Source organism: Euleptes europaea, chromosome 14, assembly GCF_029931775.1.
Source record: "Euleptes europaea isolate rEulEur1 chromosome 14, rEulEur1.hap1, whole genome shotgun sequence".
Lineage (NCBI taxonomy): Eukaryota > Metazoa > Chordata > Lepidosauria > Squamata > Sphaerodactylidae > Euleptes > Euleptes europaea.
The window spans coordinates 26,921,816-26,941,457 of NC_079325.1; the positions used below are offsets into that span (position 1 = coordinate 26,921,816).

General features: G+C 44.9%; 1 protein-coding gene across 4 annotated transcripts in view; it reads right to left on the reverse strand.

The window, feature by feature from the left end:
* Window positions 1-13,605: 13,605 nt before the first annotated feature.
* PPP3CC (protein phosphatase 3 catalytic subunit gamma) overlaps window positions 13,606-19,642 on the reverse strand; it is a 67,706-nt gene continuing 61,669 nt past the window's right edge. For 2 of the 4 annotated variants that reach the window (XM_056860511.1, XM_056860510.1), the window contains 2 exons: window positions 16,133-16,162; window positions 13,606-14,091 (listed from right to left, as the gene is read on the reverse strand). In XM_056860511.1, the coding sequence (XP_056716489.1) occupies window positions 13,916-14,091; window positions 16,133-16,162 (206 nt within the window). In that variant the 3' untranslated portion in view covers window positions 13,606-13,915. The remainder of the gene's footprint in view (window positions 14,092-16,132; window positions 16,163-19,642) is intronic. The other 2 variants (XM_056860513.1, XM_056860512.1) reach the window with 1 other exon arrangement.

The following is a 19,642-nucleotide window of genomic DNA, read 5'->3' on the forward strand; positions in this document are numbered from 1 at the left end:
TTGTTTTTCTCTCCGGAAGTCCTTGGAGCTGTAGCTGGGGAAGGGAGAGATGGGATTAGATAAGAACATAAGAAAGGCCCTGCTGGATCAGACCAAGGCCCATCAAGTCCAGCAGTCTGTTCACACAGTGGCCAACCAGATGCCTCTAGGAAGCCCACAAACAAGACGACTGCAGCAGCACCATCCTGCCTGTGTTCCACCGCACCCAAAATAATAGGCATGCTCCTCTGATACTAGAGAGAATAGGTATGCAGCATGACTAGTATCCATTCTAACTAACAGCCATGAATACCCCTCTCCTCCATGAATATGTCCACTCCCCTCTTAAAGCCCTCCAAGCTGGCAGCCATCACCACATCCTGGGGCAGGGAGTTCCACAATTTAACTAAGTGTTGTGTGAAAAAATACTTCCTTTTATCTGTTTTGAATCTCTCACTCTCCAGCTTTAGCAGATGACCCCGTGTTCTAGTATTATGGGAGAGGGAGAAAAACGTCTCCCTGTCCACTCTCTCCAAACCATGCATGATTTTATAGACCTCTATCATGTCTCCCCTTAGCCGCCTTCTTTCCAAGCTAAACAGCCCTAAGCGTCTTAACCGCTCCCCATAGGACAGTTGCCCTAGTCCCCTAATCATTTTGGTTGCTCTTTTCTGCACCTTCTCAAGCTCTGTAATATCCTTTTTTAGGTGTGGTGACCAGAACTGTACACAGTATTCCAAGTGTGATCTCACCATAGATTTGTACGAGGGCAGTATGATATCAGCAGTTTTATTCTCTATTCCTCGTCTAATTATAGCCAGCATGGAATTTGCCTTTTTTACAGTAGCCGCACACTGGGTTGACATCTTCATTGAGCTATCCACTACCACCCCAAGATCCCTTTCTTGGTCTGTCGCTGCCAGCACAGATCCCATCAGTGTATATAAGTTGGGATTTTTTGTCTCAATTTCTGGCTGCTTGCAGATGGGAGCACAGAAGTATCGTGCTGGAAACGGGAAGTTCTATTGGCTTCAGAGCATGGAAGTGTGTACCTGTCACAGCATCAGCAACCGGGGTGAGAGCAGGTGAGAACAGCATCCACATGCTGCTCATTGTCGCTGCCACCCCCACCTCTGTGCCTCTGTCCTCTCCCTTTTTCATCTGCAAAAGCACAGATATGGTGGCAATTTTGTTGGGACCCCCTAAGGTTGCCAATTCCAAGTTGGGAAATACCTGGGGACTTGGGGGGTGGAGCCTGAGGTGGGTGGGGTTTGGGGAGGGGCTTCAGTGGGGTATAATGCTATAGGATCCATCTTCCAAAATGGCCGTTTTCTCCAGGTGAACTGATCTGTCACTTAGAGATCAGTTGTAATCCCAGGAGATCTCCACCACCACCTGGAGACTGGCAACCCTCCTCCCTCCCCACAGCCTACACACATCGTTTTTTCCCTTCACTGGAGGGGTGGAATGTAGTGAGCTGTCTCACACCATTTTAAAAGTAAAGCTTACCTCTACTCCTCCTCCTCATGGTGACTATGGGTAGAGGGTAGAACAGCCAGATGGATGCTCCCCCTACAGTTCCTCCTTTCACCTGGAGAAAAAAACAGCGTTTATTTTTCTCTGGATTTTTATTTACTTATTTTCTTACTTATTTTATACTTGGCCTTTCTCCCCAGTGGGCCCCCAAAGTGGCTTTACATCATTCTCCTCTCCTCCATTTTAACCTCAGAATAACCCTGTGAGGTAGGTTAGGCTGAGTGCATGTGAATAGCCCAAGGTCATCCAGCAAGCTTCCATGGCAGAGTGGGATTGAATATGAGCCTCTCAGATCCTAGTCAAGGGGAAAGCCCTGGGAATGCTGATGAAAGCCGTGGGAATACTGATAGGGCTACTGATAATTTTACACATGCGCCACTTCTCCAAGTGCCAAGAAGTTCCAGGGTCTACAGCTTACTGGGGTTGGCTCCCTTTGGAAGAGAGAGCAAGTGAACTGAAGATTTCTGGCATTTTTGTAGTTTTTGCTTACAAAGATACAAGGTAGAAAACAGGTGGAAAAATGGAAGTAGCAGATTAGCCACCTCACTTTAGATCCAGGGGAGGGGGATAAATCCTGTGCCCCCAGAGAACTTCAGGCAGCTCCAGTAGTGATTGTCTGCCGACTCTGCCTCTCTCTCAATCCATTTGATCATTTAAAACTGCCCTTCCATTTCATAAAGACAATCAAACAAAGTTTCACTTACCTGTAACTGCTGAATCTGCTCTGTCCAATTAGGTATGAAGCTCACTTCTTCCAAACCATGATGGGCACTTGGACAAAACTATTTCCTGATGCTCAAGGCCCACTGAAGAGATATTTACAATTGTTAAGACATGTTACCCTTCCTTTTTTTGTCATGTGGGGTAGATGGAGAATCCCATAACAACATCCTGTGGTGTATCCATTACAGGGCAGTCAACATGTGGCGCACACTTAGTCAAGACTGCCAATCTATTTAAAAAGCCGGAGTATTGAATGTCTGACACATAACAGCAGCCAGAACTCCAGCATACAGCAAGCCAAGCAGCACAGAAAATAAAATGTAGGTACTTTGCAGTGCTGCATTCGAATGCTTCAGCTGGTCTCACATTGGGGGAGGAAGGATTTGCAGTGGCAGCCAGGAACATAACTATGTTTACAGGCTCCATGTGTTTGCCCTAAATTAAATTAAAAATTAAATTATGTTGTATTTTGTTGCAAGGTGTTACTAAGGCCAAGTGTGTACTTAATCTCCTCTGTGCAGACTACAGGAAGCTTGGGCACGTGACTACCAAGAGAAACTGGGACCAGATCCCTTTTAGCCAAAAAGGTGTTTGTACTGGCAATGGTGGTAGAGCGGGGAGGGGAGAAAGGATGGAAATAACAGGAGTTGAAAGAGAAGCCAAACCTGCAGGGGTAAGCCGAGAAGGCAGGTCCCTGCTGCCTGGCAGTGATTTAGGCCAACAAAAGAAACAGGGAGCCAGAGAGTGTTTGTTTAACCTTTTCTTTGAAAAGGCCACAGGAGACATGGAAACTAGTTGGAACAGGTTGAAGAACAAAGCTATTCTCTGTACGTGTGCAGGTGACATGGGAGGTTGTTCTGCAGAGGAGACACACAGGCCTTTGACTGCTACATCCTTCCTGGTTCTCTGTCACTTGTCTGCCAAGATTCTGACACCAAGGGGCTGAGTACCACTGAGCGTATGCAAGTTCCACCCAAACAGAAAGCAGCATTTTAAGAAGAAAAAGATCTGTGAGCAAACTGATCATACATAGGGTTGTCCTGCTTTTGTGACATTCTCTGACTTGTCTGCAAAGCATCCAACAGTTCTGTGGAAGCTGCTATACCACCTGCAATATCACCGTCATCCTGCCTGCCTACAAGAAAACTTCCCCACAGACTGTGCACTGCTTGAAACTGTTGGCTTGGGGGATGAGGTGAGGGATTGTAACGTACTGCCAGTGACTGTGCCCATACTCTTCATCTCAAAAGCAGGCACATTTTAGTGCACAGAGAGTGTGCTACGATTAACATATTTTACAATGTATTTACTTAATTTACACTACAGCGTGGTGTAGTGGTTAAGAGCGGTGGAGTCTGATCTGGAGAACCGGGTTCGATTCCCCACTCCTCCACATGAGCGGCGGAGGCTAATCTGGTGAACTGGATTTGTTTCCCCACTCTTACACACGAAGCCAGCTGGGTAACCTTGGACAAGTCACACACTCTCAGCCCCACCCACCTCACAGGGTGTCTGTTGTGGGGAGAGGAAGGGAAGGTGATTGTAAGCCGGTTTGAGTCTCCCTCAAGTGGTAGAGAAAGTCGGCATATAAAAAACAACTTTTCCCTCAGCGAAGACCCAAAGCAGTTTACATTATTCTCTACTCCATTTTATCCTCAGGACAACGTTGTGAAGTAGGTTAGCCTGAAAATGTGCAACTGGCCCAAGGTTTAAAAAAAATATTCAAACCTGAGTCTCCCAGGTACTAGTACTCTTAACCACGACACCACACTGGCTCCCCCTCCGGCTGACTAACACGGACACAACCCACTAGGAGGTTCTCCTACCCCTTGAAATGAATGGGAAGGCTGTAGCTTGGCAGCACCCCCCCACCCCGTGTCCTCATTTCATTCCGCCCGCAAACGCAGCTCCGCCTCCCTTTGGCACCGTGACTTTGTTTTCTTCTTCTTCTTCTTTCCTAGAACTTGTAACATGACTCACCTGGACTTTGCCCTTTGTGTCTGAAATGTGTGCTGCCAACTACACCGGCACTAGCTCAAGACAGATTCAAGAGCTGTTGAACAGGAAAAAGAGAAGAGACTTATTATGCTCTTGCATAACGACCGCCACCGGTTCATCAAGAGCAGTTGGTGAGTATAAGAGTAATAAATAAAAGCACCTTAAGGCTGCAATTCTGTGCAAACTAACTCTGATGGTTAAAAAGCATCGGGGTGTGTGTGTGTGAGAGGGACCAATCCAGAGGAAGGGGAAGACTAGACAGGCAGAGAGGCCTTAAAGTAATAGCAACGGTCATACCTATGGGATGAATGAAGCACAAAGTGCACCTTATGCAACCACTTGCAGAGGACTTTTTGCTGAAACTCGCGCGCTTCTAGAAAATCATGGTTTAAAAGTGCACTGTCAAATACACGCCCTGAGACCTTATTGCTGTGTAAGAAGCAGATACCAGTGCCTGCACCTTGCTGAAATGCATGGGCCTAAGTGATTTTTATCATGACTACTTGATTTATTTAGTTGTAGTTTAAAACCAAACCAGCTTCTTCCACCACCACCCGCCATCTAGAAAGCCAACAGTTCCCTCTGCTGGTGAAATGGTAGTAAGGCTGCTACTGTAAAAAGGTAAAGGTCCCCTGTGCAAGCACCGGGTCATTCCTGACCCATGGGGTGACGTCACATCCCGACGTTTCCAAGGTAGACTTTGTTTACGGGGTGGTTTGCCAGTGCCTTCCCCAGTCATCTTCCCTTTACCCCCAGCAAGCTGGGTACTCATTTCACTGACCTCGGAAGGATGGAAGTCTGCGTCAACCTTGAGCTGGCTACGAAGGGAGCGTTGACTCTCGAAAATTATACCCTGAAAAACTTGTTGGTCTCTAAAGTGCTTCTAGACTCGAATCTAGCTGTTCTACTGCAGACCAACATGGCTACCCACAGATTCAAAAAGGATGGAGGCCCCTGATCTAAAACATAGTGCATGAATAAGATGAACATGTGCTGGCAAATAGGTTCATCATAGGAGCTTCACCAGCCAGGGAGCTGGGATTGACTGCTATTCCCTGCCCAGTGTACATTCTGTAGTAAACTTGGATTACTGTCTACTAGTGTGTGAAGAGGGCCTTTTAGATTTGAAGAGAAGCATCACCCTCTAGGCTTGGCGAGATCTCAACCACTTAAACGGGCTGAGGAAGGCTACTTATTCAAAAGTAGCATTCACAATTTGTTTCTTAAGGAAATTATGGATTTCTTGCATATCATCCGGATCAGACCAATGTGATTTGCTGGTACCACCGTGGCGTTCTAGGAAAGTACTTGAATTACCATCCACATTTGTAGTCCCAGCATACTTTCTCTTTAGCCATGTTAAAGGCTAAGGAGATAATTCAGCCAAGGCAATTTGGCCTGGAAAATCAGTTCATGTAGGCAACATTATTTTATAAAAAAGGGCTATCTACTTCAGTTAAGGATTTATACTTAGGGTATGTGCCTTGTTTGTGTGTATGACTATGTTTAGTTAGTTGCTTTAGTACCATGGTTGAAGACGGGTTCAAGGAATCCTGCAGATTTTATAAACTTCAAGAACCGTATACTGTGTATGTTAACCAGATTTAATGTTCCCTTCCCAGGTTCTGTACTTTTCCACTTACAACATTGGTGCCAGTCCAAGTTACATTGTCACCCAAGTCTGAAAAATCTAAATACCATCCCCTCCTGAGTAATCAACATGCGGTACAACTCTCTGGGCAGTTCTCCTGTGCAAGCCTTGCTGAAGTGAACATGGACTGCACAAGAGCCTGTAGCCTCCAGCAACATCCTGAGGTCATATCCTTTTGTCTGATACCACTACCACCACAGCAACTTAAAAGACCCAAATCTCATTGCTTCCAAAAACGGGTTCGTACCAACCCAGCCAATTTAAGACATTTTCACACTTGATAGTCCAAGTGACGCCCCTCCTTTGATCCTGAGTGAGACTGGAGGCTAGGTATCCCTTTTGAAATCAGCCACCCAAAGAGAATGGCTTGTTGATACTCAACTCCCATGAGTGAGCCCCCAATCACTGCTTCCATCTGTAACTGCTGTCCAATATAACAGGCTGTAGTACCACAGCGCCCTGACCTGGATGGCCCAGGCTAGCCTGATCTCTTCAGATCTCAGAAGCTAAGCAGGGTCAGCCCTGGTTAGCATTTGGATGGGAGACCACCAAGGAATACCAGGATTGCTGTGCAGAGGAAGGTACTGGCAAACCACCTCTGTTAGTCTCTTGCCATGAAAACCCCCAAAAAGGGTCGCCATAAGTTGGCTGCGACTTGACGGCACTTTACACACACACACAGTACCACAGCAGCTGAGAAATGCATACTCTGGTTAATTAATAGCATCATAGAGATGGAAGGGGTTCTACAGGCCATTTAGTCCAACCCCCTGCTCAATGCAGGATCAGCCTAGAGCACCCGACATAGAATCATAATTCAGACAGTGTCTCTAGGACCTCCACCCCCATCTTCTTAACGGTGACCAAACTTCACTCAAAGACAACCCATCAATTGGTTTGCCTATCTGCAGTGTGCACAAATGGCAAGAGCATTGATGGTGCCTTTTCAAAACTGATCCTCTGACTGAAGCCAGTTCTACTGAATTAAAAGGGACTCAATCCAAAGAGGGCAAAACACGTCAACCTTCATTTATGCAAGGCAACAACAAGATCCAAATGGGAAGTGAACAAATTCCAGAATCCTCCACAATGAACAGGAGCTTCCAGGTAGATTAATGGATCTGGGAAGGGTAGCCAAAGGGTCTCTTATCTAAGCACAAGATCCAAACTTCAACCCTGACTGCTGGTGGAAAGTGCTGTCAAGTCACAGCCAACGTATGGCAACCCAGTAGGTTTTCAAGTCTAGAGACAGAGGTGCTTTGTCACTGCCTGCCTCTACGTAGCAACCCTAGACATACTTGCTGGTCTCCTGTCAAAAGTACTAACCAAGGCTGACCCTGCTTAGCTTCTGGGATCTGATGAGATCTAGTGCATGCTTTAACTTGAGGGAGAGCAGAAGGTATCTTCCTATAGGGCTTGCAACAAGCTCCCACTAATTCCTCCAGGGGAAGGGGGAGCTGCCGGATTCCAACCACTCTTTATTTGATGTTTCTCAAACTGAATTTCTCCATTGCTCCAAAGCTGCCTAAATGTAGCACTTGAATATTTTGACAACATCTCCTTTTCAGTACTATTTAACTGTTTTGCTTTTCATTGTGTTGTGTTATCCATTCACAAGGTTGAGAGACATTCAAACACAGCTGGAAGAGGAAGGAACTAAGTACTTCTGTTGCCTGGCTATCTCCTATGACCATATGGATCTGCTTGATAGCAAGTCAGACCACTGGTCCACCTGACTCAGAAATGTCCATTCTGGCTCCTCCAGGCTTTTGGAGAAAGGTGTTTCCCTACTCCTGCTACCTGTGCTCATCTAACTGGAGATGCCAACACTGAGCCCTGGGGCCATCTGCCTGCAAAGCGTACGCTCTGTCACCGAGCTACATTCATCTTTATTTCTCAGAAAGTCTAGGACTGCATAAACATTCACCCCCAAAAAATGACACTTTGAGCCAAAAGCTGTTATTTAATTTTTAATTTTTTTTCTTAAAGATGACTTTCCAATTTACATTAAGACAGTTCTAACAAATTCATTCCTTGTTCACAAAAGAGAAATTATATTAAATAATTTCTGCCAATAAATAACATTTTTCACCATTCTTCTTTAAACATAACTAAAAAAGAGAGAGAGAGAGAGCAAGAAAAATAAAGGAGGCAGGCTCCAGGCAATGGGCAAACAATACTTCAGAACCAAGAACCTCAAGTCCTCACCACGCATTCCCAGGGCTTGCGATTCCACCTCGGACAGGATGAGCAAAGCTGTTGTGCTGCCCCAGTAGGGAGAATCTGGCTAGTTCAAGGTCACTCAGGGACGGGGCGAGTGGTCTGTGGCAGTCTCGGATGGCCCCACAGTAGAAAATGGTTCTCTGAAAGGGGTGAAAGCACCTTTCTTCCTGAAGCCTCGACAACCCATTGTGGACTCCCCTCCTTGTTACATGCACCTTGCTTTTAACATGCAAGATCAAATTAAAAATAATAATAACAATCATTTTAGGCTGCTTCAGAGCAACTCCACAGAGAGGGGGGCAGTGCACGCTGCGTTTAATACTCTGGAGTCCCATGGGCTGGTGGGGTATTTCTTGGCCTTTTAATTTTTATTTGCAGCTCTTGTTGCTTGAAAGGTCTGCTCCTGGATTTAACAAGCAGAACGAAACAGGGGAGAATGGGAGAAGGATGGGTGGGGAAATAAAACAGAGACAAGAACCCTTCACAGCTCTCAGACAGAATCATAGCTAGTTTTTCAGAAGGTGGGGGCTGGTGGCCCAAGTACGTTTGAAAGATTTCTATGTTGGGAAAGAGAAGGCAATATATATATATGAACCCCCCTTCCCCTTTACAGCTATAACAGAGGAAATAGGAGTTAGTCACTGAATGCTGCAACATTTTAATGAGATTAATGGCTGTTCCTTCTGAAACTGTCTCTCATTAGACAACCCCTCTCCCCCCAAAAAAAGATCTGGAGAAGTCAAAAGTTCATGTGCTCCCTTTCCCAAATACCCCTCCCCCCCATCTTAACCATGGTTAACTTACATTGGCACTGACCTCCGCTATGGTTAACACTAACCGGGGTTGCCTCACCACCTGCTTCAAATTCGGGTTTCAAATCCTGATTACGGGTACCTAGCCAAGAGGTCAAGAAATGTTACATTGGCACCAGGCCTTAAGAGAAGCCAGCCATCACTGTTATGCTCCTTCAGGTTAAAAGAAGAGGGCGGGGAGAAAGCATGAGCCCCCTCCAATATTTAATACTGGAAGCTGGTTTCAGTGATGTATTCCCAACTCCCATTTGCTTACATGGCGATTAAAAAAGGGGGCAGAAAACTTAAAAGAGGACCTTGGACAATTAAGGTGGGAGACAGCGGGTTCCTATTCTAGACCAAGGTCGACCGACCCCCTTTCCTCTTTTCAGAGTGCCAGGGATTAAAGTGAACTCTCTCGCTGGAAAGAGGAAGCCGGTTCAGAGAGCGTTACAGGAATGAGCATTAGCAAATCAGGGGGTAATTAACACCCACTCTCCCCTAAACTGTGCCATTGCTGCTCAACCCCTCACAAACATGACATGCTGTGCTGAAGAAACAAGAGGCCTCGATGCCAGCGTTCCCTTGGCAACCAGCGCCTAGGTCTGGCCTGACAGCGAGTTAGTTGCATGCGATTGAATGTGGAACATGGAATACTTTTTTTGCCACTGCGCCAGAATTACACTGAAAGGGAAAGAACCAAGGACTCCTGCCTGAGGATGTGTTATCTCTCCTTTCCTGTCCCCCAACGAAACTTGTGTCTGTTTTGAGTAGCTGGCCAACTGAGAATGGGGCCCCATCCTAAACATTTGGGCCTCCCTAACATGACTGGGAGCAACTCAGCTGGGCTTATTTCAGGAGCAATTGTGTCTCCTTCACCTTGGCAAACAGCCATGAGCCAATCACAGTCTGTGTACCTTATTTGTGGGAATGGGAGATTCCCCACGGATGAATTCTGGATGCACAGCACTCCAACCAGAAGACGTTTAAAAAATGTGCTAGATATGCAGAGCAGCATATATGCTCTAAAGAACAGTTTTTCTGCCAAGAAAGCAGATCAGCTAACAAAGGCATGGAAGATGAAAGAAGGGAGGAAATAGCAAAACCAAGAGGGCTTCAAATGACTCTTCCATTTACTAGTTCTCAGCCCATATGCAAAGTTACAGTTGTGTTTGATAAGCAAACTAGGGCATGTACACTGTAGCCAAGAATTAAGCTTCCAAGGTGATGAACAGAGATAATATCTGGGCAGTACCATCTTCATTGCAAGAGCGAAGGAAGATCCTGCTAGGCAAACATTACCCCTGTTGCATGGTCAGAAGACTTGATGTTCTCCTTTGCACACAACTGTGGTGACACAATGCTATGGCCCCAGCAGTTGGTTGCACACAGCTCTCTGGTGTGCATGTACAGAAAGACTTCTACCTAAATGACTGATCGCCCACACCTTTGGGGGATCCATTGTTTGCATTTATGTAAAAACGCGAGAACGCACAACATGGATGGAATTTACACATTCTGGGAGAGTATGGTGAGAATGGTGGAGGCACGACAGCAATTGTGTTTCCTTGTCAAAAAGGGGTGTCAACTTCCCTCACTTGATGTGTCCTGAAAAAACTTTGAGAGCTACAAACTGCGGGTGATTCTCTAGTCGAGATCAAATCATCTGCACGGCATCAATTAGCAAGAGAACTCTCTTGAAGAACAGAGCTTCCAGAGAAACACATGTTCACTTTTTTTTAAAAAAAGGGTGGTAAGAGGGTGTACCCCCGAATTTGAAATGTAGATAAGTCAGCCAATTTCACAATTCTGAAATAATAAGTTTTAAAAAATCCTTAAGCTCAAAGCAAAAAAAAATGAAGAGGCTTTTTTTTTTCTTTTGGAGAACAGCCCAGGGATTCCTGAAAGTCCTTTTTTTTTTTTTTGCTTAAGCCATTAAGTTCGAAGAGGTTGGAAGTATGAACTGTCTATGGAAGACTGATTCAAACATACCAGAACCAGAGCCAGGAGGGAGCTCTGAACTGAACTGAGGTAACTCCAGCATGAGGGAATCTGCACCTCTTTTTCAATGAGTGATAACATTTGGACTATTTCAAAACAAAATGAAACACACCATCGCCTGGATTCTGTCAGAGTAAGAAGAAAACTAACCAGGGCTTATAACTCTGCACATGGGGATCCCAGCTTCAAAACACAACACATCTGTTCAGTCGCTGTTCTTTGGCACTTTAAAATACAATTCCCCAGCTTGTAACTCTGGCTCCAAACAAATTTCCTTCAAATAATTAATTCTTGAGGCACCAGCTGCTGGACAATCTCTACTGTTACTCTAAAAAATCCTCCCTTCCCCATCTGACAGAGGTTGCCCTGTCTTTCCTTGTTGCCTTAGCAGCCAGCTTGGAGGTGCCTCTCAGTTAATGGCAGGCCTGATGTAAGCTGCAAGGATGGGGGGCTGCCAAGATGAAAAGGTCCCTAGAGCCCATCAACTCCAGGCTTCTGTTGGTTATGAAAAGTGGTAAATAGGTACTGGGATACAAACAGACTGTGAAATGATGTGATACGGCAAACCTAAGTTGGTCATCCTAGCTAGCATCTGTCCTGGTCTGAGAAAATTTAAAAAAACAACGGAGTATTATACTATGTTGGCCAAAACTGGCACGCAGCACTACAGTGACGATCATGTTGAGTTTGGGAACAGTTTGAGGAAAGTACTACAGAGTATGTACTCTAGTCATCATTGACCCAGATGATTTTGACATCATTAAAAGCATGTAAGAACAAACCAGTGAGAATAATGCAGAGCTTTCCATTTTTGTGTCATATAAACTGGTTACAAATCTACACAGATTACCCTGTGCGCTGTCCTGTGGTGGCTCACTTCTGTATCCAAAGAGAATAGAATCACTCCTTGCTCTCTTCTAGCTTTGCCCCTCTAACTTTCTTCCTGCAATACCCACCTGGCTGCAACAAGGGTGTGCGACTTACTTCTAGCAGAGGAAACACACGGCCTGCTTTATGGATCAGGCACATCATCACCACCACTCTTCCGGGTCCTTGTGATAAGCTTGCAGTAAACATTTTTTTTCTCACGTAGTGTAAAACCCAGCAATGATTTTACAGTATTCAGCAAGGAACAAGATTTAGAGGTGCTGTCCGATAAACAATCTTTTCACGACATTTTGAGAAAAACGTAAATGATTCACCACCCCAAAGCCCTTCTGGGCTCGGAGAAAAAGGCAGGTTTGCATGCAAACCTAGAAGCTCAGATCAGCTTCACAATTTACATGATAATTATCCATGTTGCAGCTGTACTGGTGTTTCCAACAGTAGTCACAAAGTGTGATGGGCATCCCTATACATACAATGGATGCAGGGCACATTTTGTATTGCTATGTGAAATGACTCTCACGCTGTTACTTTAAGAGCTTGGAGCACTGAGAGGAAAGGAAGCTGTGGAGCCTCCCGTCCCACAGCTCTGGCAGTACTTTCACCACAATATTTCTGAACTCTTCCAGAGACAAGCCACACTGCTAGGTCAGATCAACATAGGAGCACGGGGTTGATAAAAAGGTGGTATTGTGCAAAGCCAGACCCTTGAGCCAACATGGGCAAAAGGCTGATACAATCACTGGAATTCAGCCTGAGGGTCAAACTGCTGACCCCTATAGTGTCACATTTTAAGACTATGTTTTTCTCTGTAATGTAATGGGGACTGAAACCGGGAAGTTTACTGGCAGAAGATCAGCAAGAGACCCTTTTAGGTCTGGTCGTCTGCCTGATCAGACCTCCCCTGACCCAAATAATGGCCACCTATTGACAGCATGACATCCACCCATCCTCACGGCAAATGCAAGATACACAAAGGGCAGCGTATGGGTGGTCCAGCCGAGACAAAGGAAATGGTGTTCGCACGTTCTTCCTACAGTTTGTGTTCCAAGACAATGGTTTCCTTCTAATGCAACAAAATGATAATGCAGGAGTCCCCTGAATGGACAAGCCTTAAATCACACATCGGTGAGCCCCAGCATAAAATAGAAGTAGCTATTGTTATTCAGTCTGTGGGTTGGGCAAGATGTGGAAAGAGAGGGCTCTTTTTCAAAATATGAATCTTGTAGAATTTCTCACATTCATATAAGGACTCTGTGACAAACTGCAGAGGTTGCTTCAATGCCAGAGAAGCTGACACAAATCCCACCAGTGTGACGTCAACTATGGTTACATGCCTGGAACAAAGCAAGCAGCCAGCTGAGTGAACTCATTTTTCTAATATAATGAGACCCCATTCAAAGCCCACCCACTAGTTTATTCCTAAGAGACCCCCCATTTCTGAAGGAATAGCAATGAAGACATTGATGGGGGCGAGAGGAGAAGGGAGACACTTTCCCACCAGTTGCTCTGGAGCTGGATCTTTTTCAACATTTGCCTCTAATAAAAGCGTTCCAAGAAGCAGAGCATTTACCAATTGCCCTATGCAACATGCCTTTAACGGAAGTAAACTGCTGGACCATCAGATGCAGTGAGAAATAGAAGAAAAAACAGCTTCAGCTGCAAGGAGAAAATGCCACTTTCAAATGAAAGATGCCACTTCAAAACAAAACAAAACAAAAAAAAACCAAAAAAAAAATAACCCCACCAAGGCTAACTTAAGAGCTCTTTCAACAAATCAGGCACCAGAGTTGCCTTTTTTTTTTTTTTGCTCCCCCATCCCCACAAAGTCTCCTTCCCTCATGTCAGAAATGGGCCACCTGTACAGACAACACTTTATATATGCACTAGCATTTAGACCCATCCCTAAATTAAAAAAAAAGATGACATTTCATATATTGAACATAAAATTTAAAAAACTTACAAAATGGCCACCTCTCTTACAGAATGAATGTAAAGTGGATTATGGACGAGCCTCCAGGCTAAGTTGGTTTCACCCCCCAACCCCCTCCCCCTTCATAATAAATAAATAAAATTCATTAAGTTTTGGATCCTTTCGTTTTGGATACAGACTGGGCATTTTGAACCATTACTGGGCTTTCTTCCCCGTCCCGTTCTTGTCCGCAGAGTTTGTTGAGGTTAAGTTCACCGGCCCATCGGGGTGCTTTGAATCCCTGCGTGGGGGCATGCGCTCATTGATGCGGTCCAGGCCCCGGGCTTCTTCGAAGCTGCGGATCTTGTGCTGCGGTGAAAATCCACGGATGGCTGGAAGGGGGAGGAGGGAAAAGGGGGAAGAAGAGGAAGAGGCGTTGGAGGGAGCAGCTAAGTTTGGCAGCTGAACAATATTTGTAACATGCTGTTTGTTCTGCTACTAAGTGGAGTTGTGGCGATGGAGCATGTGTCTGACTTTGGAAGGGCAGCCAGTGACGCTGAGTGCTGTTTTACCATCGGGCCCTTCAAACTATTACCTCATTGATATGAAAAGACATCCTTTAAGCCAAGGCTGGAGATGTACGTGGTTTTTATCCCTAAGTCCAAGACTGCTTGTGATATGTACCCTCATCATACTTTGGTAAACAGGTTGGACAGGACCTTTGAAAAAATTAACTTGGCTGAAATCCTGCAAGACCTGTTTGGCTAAGAGTGAAAGTGGATCAAAAGAAATGTGTGCCATGGAAAGAGGCTTCTCTCAAACTGCTTTCAACTTTCTCAAATACAGTAAGGGGTTCTTGTGTGTGTAAAGTGCTGTCAAGTTGCAGCCGACTTATGGCGACCCCTTTTGGGGTTTTCATGGCAAGAGACTAACAGAGGTGGTTTGCCAGTGCCTGCACAGCAACCCTGGTATTCCTTGGTGGTCTCCCATCCAAATACTAACCAGGGCTGACCCTGCTTAGCTTCTGAGATCTGACAAGATCAGGCTAGCCTGGGCCATCCAGGTCAGGGCAAGGGGTTCTTAGTGGCCCATAAAAGCTCCTGGGCCTAATCTTGAGAGGAACCAGGAACAAGTCAGACATATGCTCGATAATCTGAAACATCAGTGCAGTGAAAACAGCAGCATACTTTTGAAAGCTGAAAAATATAAAAACCAAAATAATAGTGGGGACTAAATCAAAGCCATTTACTCTTAACACAAAACCACCACACACACACACACAAAAAAAAACACCACAAAGAAAGGGACAAACTTAATCAGTGGATCAAAAAATACAGTATATATGTTTTTTTCCCCTCTTGCATGACCAGAAGCTGAATACAGGAGAAGCTTTACGTGCAGCAGAGCCTGTAACCCATTTGGTACAACTTTGTGCTGTCCATCACTTCAGGGTCCAAGCACAACACCTCTTCTGCCAGACTGCTCTCTCAGAACAATAACTTAGTTGGATTTACAATGGCTAATTCTGTGGCCAAGTATACATTCTTCTAAAGACTGTAATCTCCAGATACCATTTTGCCCTGCCACACCACACGGTGGGAATAGCCAGAACAATTTTGTTAATCCTGTATTATGCTTTTAATAAGCCCATCTAAAGGGGGGGGGGAGGGAGGTCAACACTGTACAGCAAGAGACCAGGGCGGATGTATTCTATGTTTTGGACATGCACACCGTAACTGTGTTACTCCCTAAACAACATGCCGTAAACAACAGTGACATTTTTTGCAAGACAACTGCCATTGCATTAGTTCAGAGTTTTTGTTACCCCAACATGGCCAGGGTCATTTTGATGGTACTGAAAATTCTGGGGCATTTTCCGGTTTCTGCAGCGAGCTGGCCGTGCCAAAAACACATACAAACTGATACTTGTATTCTGCTTCTAATATAACAGCCACTGTACAAGGCAACCATTGAACCTAACCTGTAACCTTCTGTTATAGTAATTCAGCATTGTTTGGAGTACCAAAGGATGGATCCAATCCCATATGACGGTCCAGAAACTAACACAGAACAATGGCCAATAAAGATGCAGTTAGCAGAAACAGAAGTGCCTCCGGATGGAGTTTTCATTGCTGTGGCTCTTTGAAGCCTGCCACTCTCTTGTTTCCAACAGGGAAGTACTGCAATGAAGACTGACCAGCAAAGACTGTAGCAACAGAGGTAGAAGTAGTGCTGGAAGCCCCTGTACTCTTACTTGACTGTGCTCCCAGGGGGTGGCTGGTGTGCCTGTGCCCCCTTCCCCTTTAAGTCCCCTTCCACTTCTGGTAATGCAAGAATTTAAAAAAGCTCTCATACTGCTGATAATAAAAGTTGTTGGGGGGAAAAATAGCAAACACACAAATCATCAAGGCTCTCACAAGATTCTAAGCATACCTTCCCGTGCCTCTACTGCTTCTACTGTGGCTGTAATACAGAAGGAACAGTGGCATGCAAAAATGAAGACAGAAAAGAGTGAGTGAACTTATCAACTATAGTTGTTTGAGATCTAAAACCCTCCCAGGCCCAACAGGAGAGGACTGCAATAAAGACCAGCTGGGCAGAGAAGGGTAGTAATTGAGGCTGACAGCTGGAAGGAAGCCTTGGTTCTCTTAGTTGGATGGGCAGTGAGGGGCCGTTTCATTGAGACCAATGAAAACAAAGCAGAGGTGGGCTCTCAAGACCAGGGCCTCTGATCTTGGAGACAGCGTCTTCCATAAGTGCTTGGACCAAGGAGCAATGTGCTCCCATTGCCTCACACTCATGAATTCAGCATTATGATGGCAAGTATCTGGAGTTAGGAAGATCTTAGAAGTGCCTGCCTTCATGAAAAAATAACCATAAAATAAAATGGCGGTAAGCAGACAATCCTAAGTCACTCCCCCTATAACTGAATGAGAATATGGCAGCACAGAATCTGCCTTGTCCACATCTCATGCCCAGACAGGCCACTTTCACACAGCCCAAATAATGCACTTTCAATCCACTTTCAGTGCACTTTGAAGGTGGATTTTACTGTGTGAACTGGCAAAATCTACTTGCAAAAGATTGTTACGGTTCACTGAAAGTGCATTATTTGGGCTGTGTGAAAGTGCCCTCAGTCAAGGCAAACGAATACCACATCAATCCCACCTCCCAAAAGAGCATTACCTGTATGCAATAACACCAGTATGACCAAATCCTCTGCTTCAGCCACCAAAGAGGAGCCGCTACACCTTCACAGCAGGATTCCGAATCAGGCAAGTAGTTTAGTACAGTATTTCTACTTCCATCTGACCAGCAGGAGACAGCATGTGTGCCTCCCATACCACCCTTTTGTTGTGGCCCTTATTCTTTGGAAACAGCTGATCTTTGACAGGTGCTTCAGAACCAATGCAAAACATTTTGGTTAGCATGTGCTTTAGTAGAGTGCCTTTTAATTGGCTTTGATGCTCTGTGATCTGTATGTTTGTAAGGAGTTATTTTACTGCATGTTACCCTACAATAAGTTTAGGCGAGATTAAAAAAAAAAAAAGTCTGGTTAACTTTGGTTGGCCATCCCAGGCATAAGCAAATTGCACCAGACATTTTGACATCAGCCTAAAGTGAAACTTCCACATCCAGAGACAACATACTTCAGGATATCCAGTGCTTTTTGTGTATGGAGGGAGGATGGGACAGCAGAAGAGAACTATTGCCTTCATGCTCTGCTTGCGAGGCTCCCTTGGGGTGGTTGGTAGGATGCTGTTAGAAACAAAATGCTGGCCCGGAGGGCGGTTCTTAAAATTCTTACCCCCATTGGCCTTATACCTTTGTTGCAATGTTCAGATGCTCTAGCCACATTATGGTGTCAAAACGGCATGTTCTGAAAGGGTGCCACTTTTAGAGTACTGCAATTTCTACTAACAGGCACTGCACAAAACAAGTGTGCAGCTCATGCTAAAGCAAAGCATGGCCTTCATGAGCCATGTCTCCAGACTGCACTGTTATCCACTCCTGTGGCATAACAATGCATTTCAGAGTCAGTGCTCAGGATCCAGAGTCAGTGCTCAGGATCCAGAAAAACACAAGGGAATCTTGTGGCACTTCAGAGACCGATTTATTAAAGTGCAAGCTTTCATAGGCTAGAAGTAAATGTAGGAAGGGAATTCTCAGTAAGCAGGATATAAATATACAGAAAAGTTGTGCACAGCGGGTTAAAAGGCCATGACATTGCCTAACTTAAGTAGGCGGACTTGGTCATTACCTATCACAGTTGTAATAAATGGTCATTGTGCTTATCTTGCATACTTCGAGCTTCACAAAGAAATGTCACAGGCTGTATACATCTTGCAATACATGGTCTTTTATCTTGCTATTCAAATTATTTTCTGCTGACAGGGGCTCTAGCCCATGAAAGAATTTGCTCTAATTAATCTTTAAGGCTCTTTTCTGTTTTTTGCTGCAACAACTAACCCTCTAGAGTTTGTAACCATGGAGTAGGGGAGTGAGGGTAAAGAGGCAATATGTACCTAGTTTTGAAAAATCAGAGCTGCAGCTGTAACTCCACTGAATGTAATCAGAAGAATTCAGAGTAAACAATTCGGTCCTTCTAGCAGGATCCAGCTGTGGATCACTCCAGTTTGCATAAGTACTGCAACGCAGTCACAAACTAGAAATAGTTTAAGTCTGAGACACTCTGATCCTTTCTTCAGTAACCATGTCATTCATTCAGCATCATTTTCTACTGGATCTATACCCGCAACATTTATTTATTTATTTTATTATTTCAACTTACTACCCTGCTCTCCCCAGTTGAGACAAACATAAACTGGAGGGCAGCTTTGATTCCGAACAGAGCTGGCATATCCAGATCCTTCAACAATTGAGGCCATGCCTGTTGTGTTGAAAACCACCCTGAGCCCCACTTTGGGGGAGGGTGGGATACAACAACAACCGTGTATCTGGTATTACAAACATTTTTTGTTTGGGCTTCGTCTCAATACTGTGGTCGCTGGTGGTGTTAGCACACAATTCCTATACCTGACCAAAATATCTTTGGTGAGAGGCTGTTCAGCTTGTTAGGACATAACTCAGAGGCTTGGTATTCTACTTGCTGTGATTCTGGTGCAGTTGGATTGCAGCAGCAGCTTAACGTTCAGTGGACCCCGTTTTAAAAAGATGCCCACAGGATTAAGACATTATTCTAATGGTGAAGGAAGCCAGGCAAATACATGTGTCCTACAACCCAAGACTAAACAAAAGGGAGCTAGCTTTTAATATGCAGAATTCCTCAATACGATGGACCTGGAAGCTTATGAAGTCCCTGCTCATCCATGAACTCCTTTGCACAGCCTTGGATAAAGTAGTCAGCCTGCCACCTTGGTTCCCCCGTCTGCGACACAGGAACATTCCTCTACCTCATGCTATGAGGCTACATAAGAGGCAGTGCCTCTGCATAACAGAAGTGCATAGAAATTGCAGCTATTCTAGGAACAGTAGGGCTTAGACATTATTATTTTGGTGGGAGATTATTCAGCTTATATTAGCTAAGAAGCTGTTACAAACACAAAAGAGTGATATGAATGAAGGGAAGCAATGGAACTGCAAGTGGGACACACGAACGAGGAGTGATGCTTGGGAAGATATACAAGGCTACGGAGTCCAGGAAATGAGGTCAAAAGCAGGGGAGCTATAGAGTTAAGGAATGGTTGGAGGACAAGGAAAGCTAAACTTATGCAGAAGATGAAGCCTGTATGTATGCTTGAGGATGAAACATGAGAAAGTCAACAGGATAGGGTGGTCTAGCTGGTTTTTGCTCCCTTTATTAAAGCTCAAAGGGATCCTGTAAAGTTACAATAAAGTTCACATGCTTAGTTGCAGGTTAATGAAGCTTTAGTGCAAGCAGTTTTGGAGGGTTTCTAAAAAGACAGAACCCTCACACAGCCA